Here is a 14,244-nt window from a genome sequence, read left to right on the forward strand (position 1 = left end):
AAGTGTGTGTGTGTGTGTGGGGGGGGGGGGGGCACCAAGCTTCTACCCCCCCCCCCCCCCCCCAAAGGCTGCGCCGGTCCGGTTATGGGCTTGTAATCGTGGTGATGGTGACCATCCCCCCCACTCCTCAGTACGGATTTACGCCGTTGCTACAAATACATACTATATCGAGTGAGTTAGGTAGTGAATTTCGTCACTGGCTACATTACTCATTGTTATTACTTTTGTGATATTCATCGTTAAACTGATTCACAATACATAAAGTGATGCATTGGGTAATCCTTCTTTAAAAATTCAGTGGCGGTTTGGGTAAAGATTGCTTTTATCCGTCAACCTCCAACGAAAGGTCATCACCATTGCAACCTGTTGTCAATAAATCATAAACCAAGCGATTGACAGCGTTTATAAGCTAATGTGTACAGAAAACCAACCACAAATTGATTTTAAGTCCTCCGTTGATCATGAAGCATCATGGCTATTCACTTAGAGTCATCCAATCGACATGCCAAACTACTGCACAACAATATAATAACTCATGATACATGCAAACACATACAAGGTTCAATCACGCGTATACAATACCTCAGTATATTGATACATTTTTAGGCATAATGCTTCTGTGTCTGTGTGTCTGTTTCTGTAATTTTTTGATAACGATATTTAACGTAGTCACCATGTTGTGCTTAAACAAAGGAGGGTTGTGATACCCCCTGGCTTAAACATGCAATGCCCCAAATCATTCCACTCCCTCGTTTTTATCATTCATTTTCCAAAATAGTACAGTAGGGGGCCTGAAAGTATATAAGAAAAGACTAATCATTTTCATCGACAGCTCGAATTCAACATTGTGTAATAGAATTAGCGTTTCAAATGTCAAAGGTTCCCTATAGTCTGGGGCTCTGTGACAATCAAGTTGTTCAAAAAACCGTCTAAACGAGAATGACGCATGTGCGTCGTGGTCTTTATTACCAGCAAACTCATCTTTTCATCAACGATATTATTCAGTTGCAAATCAATCATCAAAATTATCTCCCTTTGATCATTTATTATTTCTATCCATGGGTTATTTGTCTCCATCTATCAATCATATTCATCGGTTATCTCTGCATAGTTGTTGTCTTTCTACCTATTTTTTTTTTATTGTAATTCGAAACTTTCGGTGATGGCATGTACGTGATGAAGCGCCATATTCCATGTTCCGCGTTGTATAGGTTCGGCTCTATGTACCGTTTCACACATCAGTGAGAGTGATTACCCTAGTTTTAGAAGTAATCGTACAGGCATCTGCACACCGTCACAAATATTAGATAATGGCATATGAACCAACGTACTAATCAGTATACAGTCTAGGAGAACAGCTCGAATTATGTGCATTTTGTTCAATCATGGCAATCTTTTGTGCATCTCATGATTAAATTCGTTGGGCGACTATTATAATCTAATCACTTTTCTTGTTGTGCATTCGCGTAATCGTGTTAATTAGTTCGTCATATCAAATTCCGTGTCTGACAGGCAGGTGTGGCTACGTGAGCGAAGATGGAATCTATTCTTTCTTTACTCGGTCTCTCTCAGACATAAGACTGCTTATCATTCCTTGATGCATGCCAATATACATTTTTTATCATCTGCATAATGTTGTGCGAACATGTCTCGTTTCAGAGGGTGAAGTGCTCTACTACACTTCAAGAAAATAATCTCAATAACTTTCCTCTTATTTGAAGGTGTTGCAGAGTCTTAAGACACCATAAACTTTATCGATTAAATCAATAGCAAGAAGAAAATGAATAAGATGAATAAATCATAGGCGCGTCTAATATTGTAAACTGAAAATTCGTTGAAAACAGAGACAACCGCAAGAAGCAAAAACCCTGATGCCCGCCCTCTTCCGTTTCACTGTGTAACAACTAATATCGAAAGGTGCGTTTATTTTGATTATGCATGATTAGGATGAACAAAACAAGAGCATGAAATTGACCACAATCCTGTTTGATAATGATACATTAACTTTTTCCTAAAAGCGTAAATATGTCTACACTGTATAAAGATACACACAGACATAATTTCACACTAAATAAACGCCACAAACCACTTACTCAGAATCTCATAACTATACGCGATTATGCTTACATTTTGAATTAAACAGGAAGATTGAATTTACATACCATTATATAGTCATATCAGCTGGCATTTTGGTTTCGAAACTTGCATAGTGCATTTTACAAGGTATTTGGTGACTGCTTGCGGTTTGGATTGAAACAAACAAACAAAAAATCTCAGTCTAACAGCATATTGTGTTTCTGGCTGCTATATCATGGAACGTGGGGACGCTATTTGCAAAACGCATCAAGCAAGCTTTTTCGTCAGCTTCCTGTAAACTCCCTCTTCATTTCAAGCCAATCATGTTTCATCATTTCAGTGTTTGTTCGGGTAACGGCAGTGTCACATATCTATTTAAGTATTCGTACATACTGTATCTATGAACACAATTATTATACTCCTGAATTTGAATTGGACATGAAACCACAATAGACTACAACAAGAATCACAAGAACAACAACAACAACAAAACAAAATTAAGGACAAAGGCAAGATAACTCTATTATTTCCTTCCCTCACTGAATTAAAACAGGTAAATAGAAAATTCATCTTGCATATTGTTATATCTGACAACTTTGATTTTAAACCGGCTATCAAGTGAAGCTCCAGTGCCGTTTTATTTGCAAGATCAGTGTATTCAGCAAAAGTAATGGGTATTAAACATAAAACAACAACAACAAGCAAAATTGTATTCAAGGATGGCCTATAATAAGCGGGTTTTTTTTTTCTCCCCTTTTTCCTCTCCGTGACGTAAGTGCTGCTATAGAGTTAATCAAGCGCTATGGAGAACATTACGGTGTTCCATACTACCATTGTGCTTTCATTACTGATGGCGCATCATGCATTAATGTCACCATGATATCGTTTGTTAATTCTCTTCCATCTACATCATTCGACTGGTGCATGAATTTTTCACGAACAAATTTGCTGATAAGTTCTTAAACATGCCATTGACATATGGATGGGAGTTTTTTTTTTAATATATAACGGCTAATTCTCATTTTATGATTTTGGGGTTATTTATTGTTATTGTACTTTTTATTCAATCGAATCATTTCTTATTCTATTTCATTTCACTTGAATAAATATAAGTTTAGTTTGACTCAATTTCATTTCCACGCTTTTTATCTATTCTCCTTACACAGCCGGATGCATTTACTTTACCGGTTGAGCGAGATTCGTGCAACAGGCCAGGGCCCTGTTGCATTAAAAGTTGAGATCGAACATACAAGTCAGGAAATCAAGCATAAGTGTGTTATTCAATAACAAATTATTGTCTGATATACCTGATTTATGTTTGATTGTCTGACTCATGTTTGATTGTATCTTTTGATGCAACGGGGCTCAGACAGGGCCCAGCGAGAGCTCCATTTTATAAGAAGTTCCTCTAACAGCAACTTTTGCTGCAGTGGCAAGTGTCATGCAAGATTCTCTCTTCCTGATCCGCTGTTGCTACAAGAAGTTGCTGTTCTAGCAAGAAATGTAAGATGTTATTATAAGATCTATTAAACATAACAGGCGGATTATGATAGACTCACAAGTCAGTGCTGTGGTAATTTACGGCAGGCTGCGGCAGGCGGTGTCACGCCCTCTTGTGATTGAATATAGACAGCTTGTTACTATGGAAACGCCAGACACCTGTTGTAAACGGATAGCAGCAGCGAATACTTTTTTCCCACAATACAATGATAAAAAGAAAAGTATGCAGCAAAATTGACATTATCGATGATGTAGTAATTCATCTTTTACATAATGTATGTTAGATGCTTTGTAAAACGTCAACACTAACGTCATAAGCCATTGATTTTGTTTGAATAAAGAAATGAAGCAGCCGCTGCTGCGCTATCCGCCTAATACACTAAAGTCTGCAGCGCGTGCGTCAACTAAACGGGTAAGAGTACGCTGTTTGTTTGCGTACATGTTTTGTGCCTTCTCCAATGTTGCATGCCTATACTGTACTTATATACACGGAAAGTATGCGGTTACTATATAGCGGTTGCTAATGCGTGGGATTCTAGCCGTGCTCGAATGTTAAGCATGTGTCGAGGTTTGTCAATATTGTGTCTTAGATCCGTAATCTGATTATCAAACCAGCGGTTCGACGTGGTTCAACGCTACACCTTTATTGATACGTTACTATTGTATTCCCATTAGGTTCTTTGCTTTGGGTTGTGATAAGCTCTTAAATATAGTGACACCTCAAGATATGACCGATGATGGATCTGCACCCAGCGGCGTTGCCGGCATGCCTCTCGGGAAAACGTCGGTGACACGGCAAGGGCATTCTGCGGGAACTATCCTGACCAACCGATCAAGAAATTTGCCGATTATCACTCCACTGAAAGACCGAAAGTCAGTAACTGCCCCCTCACTGAACAGAGGAACAAGATGGATGCACAGAACAACTCTAACAATGGAAAGAAACCCTGCAGATCCTGATTTCAACACATCGACCAAAGAGGTGGGTTTCTTTTGGCACCCAAAAGGTAGCACTCTAACTTATCTAACGACAGACGCAATAACGTGCGTTTAAGAAGAATTTCCTAGTCTACCAATCTACAGTATATAAATCTGTGGACAGCGCCGAGAGATGATAAAGCTAGAAAGACGTCCAAGTTGTCTCAACAACAATAGGTAGATTTCTACCGGTACGGTATCTAACGTTAGACGGTTTACATACTGTCCGCTCTAGTCTATTCCACTGACTAGATTTCAGTGGGCTTTACTGACTTTAATTTGCACAAGATGGTACCCATTAAGGACAGATGCAGGATCTAGAAATCTAGAAATCATTCATAATTTCATTTGGTTCTCCTGCTTTTAGAAAGGTCCTGTCACAATTCAACAAAAAGGAGACATCTAAATTTACTATGACTACAAATGACTATTTAAATGGACCTTGTTCATTTCTGGTAGGTAGATCTAAACTGAGATACATAATACATTGATTATTATACAAATAATGAATGTTTATGAGTGCAATGGACAGAATATTTCATGAGGTGAAAGATGAAATGATCCATTCAACGAGGCGCAGCCAAGTTGAATGGATCAAAAATTTCATCTTTCACCGAATGAAATATTCTGTCCATTGCACGAATGAAAAACATTTATTATTTGTTTTATATAATGCCTAGAAGAGATCCTTGTCCTTTCATATATTTATTAATTTAGAAACGAGAGAATCTGAGATCGCGAGAGTGCTCACTGGGCGCTTTACGCTTTGTAGCGTGCTGTCGCATGTACATACACTGCAAAACGCAAGCGTATACGCGTAGTATGCCGGGCTCTCAGTGAGCGTGCAATGGAGCAAATCATATGGATCCAAAATTGCACGGTAAATGGAACCACAATTGCACGGATGATGGCGTCATAGTGAAATGGGCCGAATAATCAATGTCAAACAACCAATCAAATTACAAGGATCTCTTCAGGCGTTATATAACATGATTTATTACTGTTGTATATCCAGTGTGATTAATATTATGGCAACCAACAATATTTCATTAGAGTAATGTATGTACTTTGTAGCCTATACATTGCATAATTTCCCTTCTGAAATCATTTAGATTCTAACATAGGTTTTCTTTAAAAAAAAAAAAAGTAGAAACTTGTGTGCTTATGACTGAATGTTGTGTTTCTACTGTTAGTTTGCTTTGTTGTCATTTTTTTTTTTTTTTTGTATTCATCAGGCATACAGTGGAAGCAAGAATCTTTCTGGTGCACAACGCCCCACTCCATATCCAACCCTCCACACATCTCACTTTGACATCGGCACCAACAGACGACTTCATCACAAAACACATTACAAGATGCAGTTCCCACAGCATGACTATGAACACGTAAGTGCTTCTGATTGTGTCAGTATTGTCAGTCCTATTGTTTCATTCATGAATATTCAACCATACTTCAACAGTTGATCGAAGAAATTTGTTTGTTTGTCTGTTTGGTTGCTAAACGGTACAGTATATGATGGGACCTGTTGTTCCTCCCAGACTTGGCAGGACATTATGATACCAATTAAGCACTGTGATAGCAGTGGCAGTAACATACTTACATTCAGTATGTCATAAACATCAAAGAGTACACATTTGAATTTCATTGACACAAGAATTTTGCTACAGCAAGCTGAGATGGCACCTCATGAATTCATTAGAGCAGAGACTCCAACCCCAAGCACCTTCTGATCTGAAGATTCTCCCGCCTGAAACCCCTTGCAAACGGGAGACTTCAACTTGATGTGTGCGAAGCACACATCATGAGCACGAGTCGTGAAGTTCCATGCCGCCGGGGTCCAGGGCCCACTTAAGGGCCCTGGAAGCTTTAGGGTTCTAGATGCTCTCTCGTGCTATCTAAGGCTTATTTTTCAACATACGATGACATTAAGTGAGAAATCACTTCAAGCGGGAGACACAGAGCCAGGGTGGGAGAAATTAAATCTCAAGCGGGAGAACGGGAGATTTTGCAAAAATGGGCTTTGAGCCGGAGATCTCCCGTCAAAAGCGGGAGAGTTGGAGTCTCTGTTAGAGCCAAAGTAGTTTTTAAAGAAATATTGTACTATACACCTTTGAAGACATTCCAAACACTCAACTTCAACAACCAAAGCACTTTGATAATCTGAAAGCAAACCAAACATAAAAATGCTATGTCAATACCACAACCAACCATGACTTGAAGGATGTCAAAGAACTCACTTTTGCCGAAATGAAAACACTGATGACTAATGCTTGACATATTGTACGTGATGGTTCTTTGATGATTATTCTGGCCATCTGCGAGATCAAACCAATGATGGAAAAGATTTACACTCGTCATCTTCCTTACAGCACTCTAAGATTTTAAAGACTTGTAGTGAACCATACATATCATAGCATTGCCACTAAATCATGTGTCACATTGTCAGTTTTTCCCCGTTTCTATCACACAGTTGAATTTTTGATCATGTTCAGTTTATATACTGGTATGTCAACTAGACATGTCACCACAGGCTGTTATTATCTTTGGTACAGCTCAAAGAATTTTGATTTCATTGAGCTTACCAATGGCTGCACTCTGTCCATACTCTGTCTTCAGTTGTTGAGTGATGTTGTATTGATTTATTTTTCAGTGTATGTACTTGGTCTCACTTTGCGCATGTTATTTTTATGTCTATGCAGCCAAACAAGCTCCATTACAAATCTATAGCCAATTGGACTCGCAATGTGGTGGGCACAGATATGCAGGAGGCGCTCAGTAGGCAAGGTCACAAGCCAGACTACTGGAGCTCATACGCAAACGTTCACAACAGGCTTGGGCTACGCCGCGGTGAGGGAGTTCCCCATGCTAGAACAGCTGCACCCACCTATAACATTCTCACAGGTTGGTCACAGAATCTTGCAGTAGAATGCATTTCATGTATCTCAATATACAGTCATAGTAGAAATTTAATGAGGTCTTAATTAGACTCATATATATATATATATTATATAAAGTATCAAATGCACATTTTTTTTTTCTTTTTGTCATTAGGGATGCATCTTTTTATCATCAGGGATGTATTAATTTCACGTCTTTGGAATGTGATTCATTTCCTTTTTTGTTTCCATTGTACTTATATGTATGTATCTTATCACTCATTGCAATCTTGTACTCAATTTTTTGTAGATGTATTGTTTATAGGTAGTCATCACTTTACATTACTTTATGATCTTTAACAGGTCAAGAAACTGGAGCGAATTTGGATCGGGACCATCATCTTATCTCTGGCAACAGGGTTCTCAACAAAGTACGCCTTAACCCAGAGCAGAGCCTCATTTTACAATGACAGTATCCACAACAGCCTCACGTCTGTGTGCCAGTACACCAGAGGCCACAAATAACACTCAGGCTATGACATGGACATCCCTGGTATTGAAACGAATGTGACCTTAGGTCATGGGTTAAAGAGAGTGAAAGATACACTGTGTGTCCTCCATTGATTAAAGAAACTGTAATCATAAGAACATACTTTCAAAGACGAATTTTTATTATGTACTAAGGATGCTTATTAGTGCAAACTACCATTCATTCTAGATGTGTCACATTTACATTTTCAAAAATTGCTAGTGATTAATGATACAGAGCACTTCTGTTATAATGTTGGGACCGGTGGTTTTTTGTCATTGTATCTAAATTTCAAAAGTATAGAAAGATATATAGATTATCATTTTTTAATCTGTGCTCATTATTACGGGAGTGCACTGTATCAACTATGATGAAAAGTCTCAGCAGTTGTGAACAATAGTGGCTGTAACTTGGGTAGTTGTAATTATCATAAGCTTAAGGTGGATGTAAAATGGGATTGTGGTGCTTCTGAATTGTATCAATTCGATAAGTATTTCTGTAATTATTTGCTGTTGGCTTTTCTTGATGCCGGTGGTTACATACGTATATATAAACATAGTATATCTATGTACTCTTAAGTATTAAATTTAACTCCGTCCATGTCGGAAAAATTAATTTATACAAATTCAGCATTTTTCACAAGTTCTCATCACAATGTGTGTTTTTTTTTTTTATGGTTATTGGCAGATTTAGTCTTCCATTGCAAATTTACAGAGATGCGAGGTGCTCTGTTCAATCTGGCTTCTTCCTCGAAAACTAGTCAGTATTAATCTGGAGCAAGTGTTTGAGAAATACTGGTATCAACTTTCAATGGCTGAACCACAATTAATGAAAATGAGGCTGTGTATATCCTAACTTTGCACATTCTTATCGTAGATTGTAGAAGGTCGAATTTGGGGATTGAACAATATCATTTTGATGAAGAGTTATTGTCAAAACCGTGATGCAACCTGGTTTTTCCAAGGGTGAAATATTCTATTCTTGCATAATTTAACTGATGTCAGTCAGCGGCATAAGCTGCATACAGCTGTACATGTACTATTCCATAGTACCAGTGTCCTACTTTGGTTAACAAGTTGGTCGAGGTGACATGAGTTGCTGAAGACCTCACGCAAGAAGAAACCCATTGAATTCTGGAATAAGTTTAGAGCAGAAATCGGTATCTTTTCCTCATTTGATTTACTGCATATTCCATAAAGGAGAGATATAAGATGGAACTGGTAATGCTCAATGAATTTGAACAAAAGAAGTGGGAAAAATTGCCAGTTTGAGAGAGAAATAAACATTATCCCATCACATGTTTCCAATTTAAAAAACAGTTACATATCTAGAAATAAAGAGGCTTTCAGAAAGCATGCACGCACACAACAAAAGGCTCAAATTACGATTTTTTTTTCTAGTCTTCATGAAAAACTAGCAGTGAATGAGAAAAATTATGATGAAAAGACATTACATGTACTTCTTCATTCCTTAGAAATGCCTTCTGAGACCTAATAAGTTAATTCATTTACATTCCTGAAAGCAGAGAAAATGGGTGAACAACTTGGGTGCTGTTACATATGATGCAATTGAACCCAATAATTATGAAGCCCGAACATGTACATTTGTTTAATATTGGTGCATTTTTTTATGCTTTGTATGCTAATGTGTCATCAAGGATATGGATTCCACAATGCCATGAAATCCATGACTGACTTGCAAACATATTGCTGAAGATACGAGATACGAGCTTTTTCAGGTTGCCTATATCAAAAGAAAGAAAGAAGAGGTGTGATTCTGTTTGGCTGTATAAACTACCATTCTGTTTGATATTGTGTTTGGAATTTAGATACTATTACGAATGTATGAACTGTTCTTTTTTTTTTTTCACTTCACATGTTGATATGTATATTGTTCAACACTTTTCCTAATACCTTGTTGCTTTCACACTGTAGTCCCCTTCTCCATCAAACTCTTAATCTGTTGGCTGAATCCTTATACATTGTATCAGTTTCTTCCACCTTTCTACCTTTACCAATGACAAGTTGATATTGTGCAATACATACTTTTGTGTACAGTATGTACACACTTCTGTGTACATATGTGTAAAGTGTACAATGTATTATATAAGTGCAGAGTCTCAATAAATTTTCATGCATTCAATCAAAATTTGCAGACATTGCCTCATTTTAGTTGCAGGCTGGGCTTCTTTGGCTATGCTATATCTGCCCCCTCAAGATCTCTGCCAAGGAGCACACAACAGCTGCCAAATTTGGCACACATATTTTAAATTGATTGTAAGTTATGCAAATTTATGCACAACATTGTACTTGGGCCTGAAATGCTAATGTAGGCTATGGGAATGCTGGTGTTTTTGTTTTGTGGAAAAACTTATTCCAACAAGGTCTAACATTGTACCAACATGAAAATGGCTATACTGAAAGCAATTCTTTTGTATTTTATTGTCTTTGCAATCTCTAATTCAAGAATCCAAATGCAAAATTAGCCATCATCCATTTCTTTCTCTTCGGCCTTCAGCCTCGGTGAAATCAAACTCACATAGGCTAATTATGTATTTGTAGTCCATGCAATCAAGTACATGTACAGTGCTTTCACGATCACGCTCGTGTTGGTGTGGTGTGGTGTGTGTGTGTGTGTGTGTGCGTGTGTTGCGATAACCTAGCAGTAGTGGCCACAAGTAGTAGGGGGTTGTTAACTTATTGATTACAACAAAAAGATATTTATGATGTTGTGCACAGAATAGTGGGAATATTGTGAATTGATCATCATTGCTAATTCCACAATTTTGCAATTTCCTGCATCATTCAACAGTATTTGTTTGCTTTTATTCTGGCACTCATTTAAGTCAACTTGAACACAGTGCAGAATTAAACTTTAGTTATGCATCACTGAAAATCAACCCTCACAAGATTAATAATTTCTGTGGTGGTGTGAAAACTACTGTTGTGACTTTCGCACTGTTATTTATCCTATAAGAGCTACAAGAACCTGTATGTCACAAAGTCTGCTTACTCCTGCACATCCACTTCACTGCATTTGCACGGTCACACAGGAAAAGAAGCGACAAAGGGGCCTGGACATGAGACATATAAAACATACTTTACTGAAACAGAGAAGCTAAGTATTTATTGACAAAAACAAGATACACTTTCAAACTGACATCAAAACATCTAACACGTGGAGAACACTTGACTAATTGATAAATGAAGAATGTTGTATCAAGTACATGTACTAAGAACAGAACACATGCTTGATTTCCACTTGTTTTGGGCATGTGATCTGCTAGAAGAAACTACACGTTTGTAACATGAACCAAATTACATGCTATTACTTTGCGATTAAATCATTCTTTCCACATGTGTAAACTGCAATACTCTACATTCACTAACATACAAGATAAAGTGCAAGATCTGTGGTTATATATGAACTTGAAGCATTCTGTTAGAAAGAAGTGGTGTTACAAGGCTAGATAATAACCTGTCAATTCACCTTGAAATCAAATTGGTGAACAATTGGGAAACAGCACAAGAAACCTTTGTAATACTTTGTTCATAAACATCTGTAAACAACAACAGCACAGAATGGCATGGAATAACACATAAAGTTAACATCTTATCATTACAACATGTAGGTTTGTGGATGTCTGAAGTGTAGTAGCAAAGAGGAAACATGCAGTAATATGCTTTGTAGAGAGTGTATAACAGCTAAATGTGGAGCTCTAACAGAAAATTTGAATTGTCTCTCCATCAATCCCTCTCTTTCTTACCAGCTGGAACCTTGAGGGTAAATTTTTATTACCGGGTATGCACTTGACAAAATATGTGACTGGCCTTTCTTTCTTTTCTAGTGACAGTGAAGAAAAATCATAAAACATGTAACCATTCATGTAACATAGTGTAACTGTAAGACATGTGATATGCATCAAGAATGATGCATTTTGGAATAAGATACAGTTATATAATCCATGGTAAATTCAAATGCTTACATAAATGAATGAAAAACTACACTGTGTCATGATGTTATCACAATATAATGCCCACATACTAGCCATCTGCACATGCTTGTGAGTATGTCTGCATTCTTCATATGTAATTAATGTAACTACAAAATTTGTATGCCAATATTTTGTGCTAAATATGTTAGTAATGTAAACATCGCCTTTCCTAACACTAGTTAGCATCTATGACGAAGCTCAAAAAGGAATATTTTACTCAAACAGACAAAATATGGCATGAAACATGTTTGTGTACTTTTTTTTCTCCTTCATCTTTTTCCTAGAGATGATGCCTAGCATGGTGGCTAAATAGAGGAACACCAAGTGTGAATAACATTAACATGTACACACTAAATATCACAATATCACTTCTATGAGTAGTAGTCGGGTACATACATCAATTGACACTACATAGCTCTTTTTACACATCACAAGCTAATAACTACTCAAATACAACACACATTATCAGAACCAGAGCAACATATCTACAAATAATTATGTTATAACATATGCCAGCTGTGTTGACATGAGTCACTGACGTGCATCATGTACCTGTGCTCAGCAGGATTTCAAAACCTCCAGGTCAAGCAACCTCGGCTTTCTCCTCCACATCAGATGGCATGGCAAAATATTAGACAAAAACGACACAGAACAAGCGTTTGGATTAAGTGTGTCCACAAGTATGCTTCTTTGCCGGCCATTACCACTGACTTTACTTCGATGACATGAGAAGAGTTAAAAATGCCAGCACAAATGACCAATTGCTTTAAACCCGTTGTCATGAAATCTGAAATCATAGGTCAAAATGGGCAAACACAGCTTGGCAATTGTTTGTGACCAAAAGGTCACCAAAGGGCATCCCTGCCCTTGCAAAGACAGTCTTCAATTTAAGCTGAAACATTTACTTCATGGGCATCTTTCTTGCGAGTACGTTGGGATATTACTCCAACTTCTCAATCTTTCTAGCATCGATCACCAACCACAAGAATCTTTCTTCCTTCTCAGAGATCAAGTCAGCTCTCTATTTCATGCTGCAGTACCATGAAAGAGACATGTACATGTCGTAAGAGAAACAATCCAACTCTCAATCCTGGTCATCCGCTAAGGCCTTGTCTTACAATGTGTCATCTTCAGCTTCAGTGTCTGTACCTTGAAAGTTGTGGGGGCAAGTAGCATGGTCTGTCATCAGCACAAGCAAATTCCACATCCTAAATCATTATCATCTCCATCACACACAAGTGTGCTACAGTGCTTTCAACAGGTCTGAAAGCGTATTGGCTTTATTCCACTCTACTTCTTTAGCCTGAAAGCTGCATGGGGTGTGCATGTACATAGGGAGCTTTACCAAAAATTGACCAGATCTGGCCAGCCACATCATTACTACCTTGGGTTGCGACTAATCACTTTACTAAAAATGCATTAATGTAAATTTGGAAGAGGTTCTGCTACATAGCAACAAATCATTATTTTTATCACCAATACAGTGGGCAGTCTAAGAAGTGAAACAAATGACAGTAACAGCATTACTTGAATTCCTTCATTTGTGTTATACATCAAAATGACACAATCTCAAAATAAACCCTTAATGTGCCAAGTTTACATGAACTGACAGTCAGTAGAATGCCACATTCATGTTTACAGGATGTGCCATGCGTATGATTTCTCCTCAATTGGCATACAGTTACTGCCTTTCTCTATTCATTGTGGCAAATTGCTTGTTTCCAGTTTTACCAAACATACCACCTTCACCGATTAACCCGTTGAGGACGAGTCCCGAGTATACTCGGGCAGGAGCCAATGGGAAATGGGTGTTGTAGCAGAATCACCCCGTCCTCAACGGGTTAACCTACTGTGAAATCCTCTGCCAGAGTTGACAATTATCGTATATCCTACGTCTTCAAAATCACAAGGTTCTTATCAAACATATAACTGGTGCTGGAGGATTAGCACCGTGGTGCCGGCTGAACCACAGGGGACATTGAGACTGGGAGAAATCATACAAGGCCAAATATGCCAATAATGCACGACTCGAGACTCAGCATGAAAGGTTTGGTTTAAAGTGAAAACAAAGTTCTGGTAAGGGCTTGAGAACCCGTCTGGCACCATATCATATTTGCTTGCAATATATCGAAAGAGTCTACAAAGAAACTTACCTGGCTGACGCGGTTTGCCGGAATGATGAGTCGTTTTGGAGTATTTTGAGAAAAATAATAAAAGTCGGTAGACCGACTTTTATTCCAGAAGGCTTCAGACTAACTCGGTCTCAGGGAAAACTCGACCCTATTTCAGAC

The 14,244-nt window shown here is 37.9% G+C and overlaps 1 protein-coding gene across 2 annotated transcripts; it reads left to right on the forward strand.

Moving 5' to 3' along the window:
- The first annotated feature begins 3,726 nt into the window (after positions 1 to 3,726).
- On the forward strand, positions 3,727 to 10,077 carry LOC140231431 (uncharacterized). 2 transcript variants are annotated; one of them, XM_072311554.1, is made up of 5 exons: positions 3,727 to 3,797; positions 4,252 to 4,558; positions 5,790 to 5,939; positions 7,254 to 7,455; positions 7,794 to 10,077. In XM_072311554.1, the coding sequence occupies exons 2-5, from the start codon at positions 4,304 to 4,306 to the stop codon at positions 7,898 to 7,900; spliced, it is 714 nt and encodes a 237-aa protein (XP_072167655.1). In that variant the 5' UTR covers positions 3,727 to 3,797; positions 4,252 to 4,303; the 3' UTR covers positions 7,901 to 10,077. The 2 variants fall into 2 exon arrangements, with proteins under 2 accessions (XP_072167655.1, XP_072167656.1); XM_072311555.1 differs by lacking the exon at positions 3,727 to 3,797 and adding an exon at positions 4,108 to 4,144.
- The last annotated feature ends 4,167 nt before the right edge of the window (positions 10,078 to 14,244 follow it).

The sequence above is a fragment of the Diadema setosum genome, chromosome 8 (genome assembly GCF_964275005.1).
Source record: "Diadema setosum chromosome 8, eeDiaSeto1, whole genome shotgun sequence".
NCBI classification, from domain to species: Eukaryota; Metazoa; Echinodermata; class Echinoidea; order Diadematoida; family Diadematidae; genus Diadema; species Diadema setosum.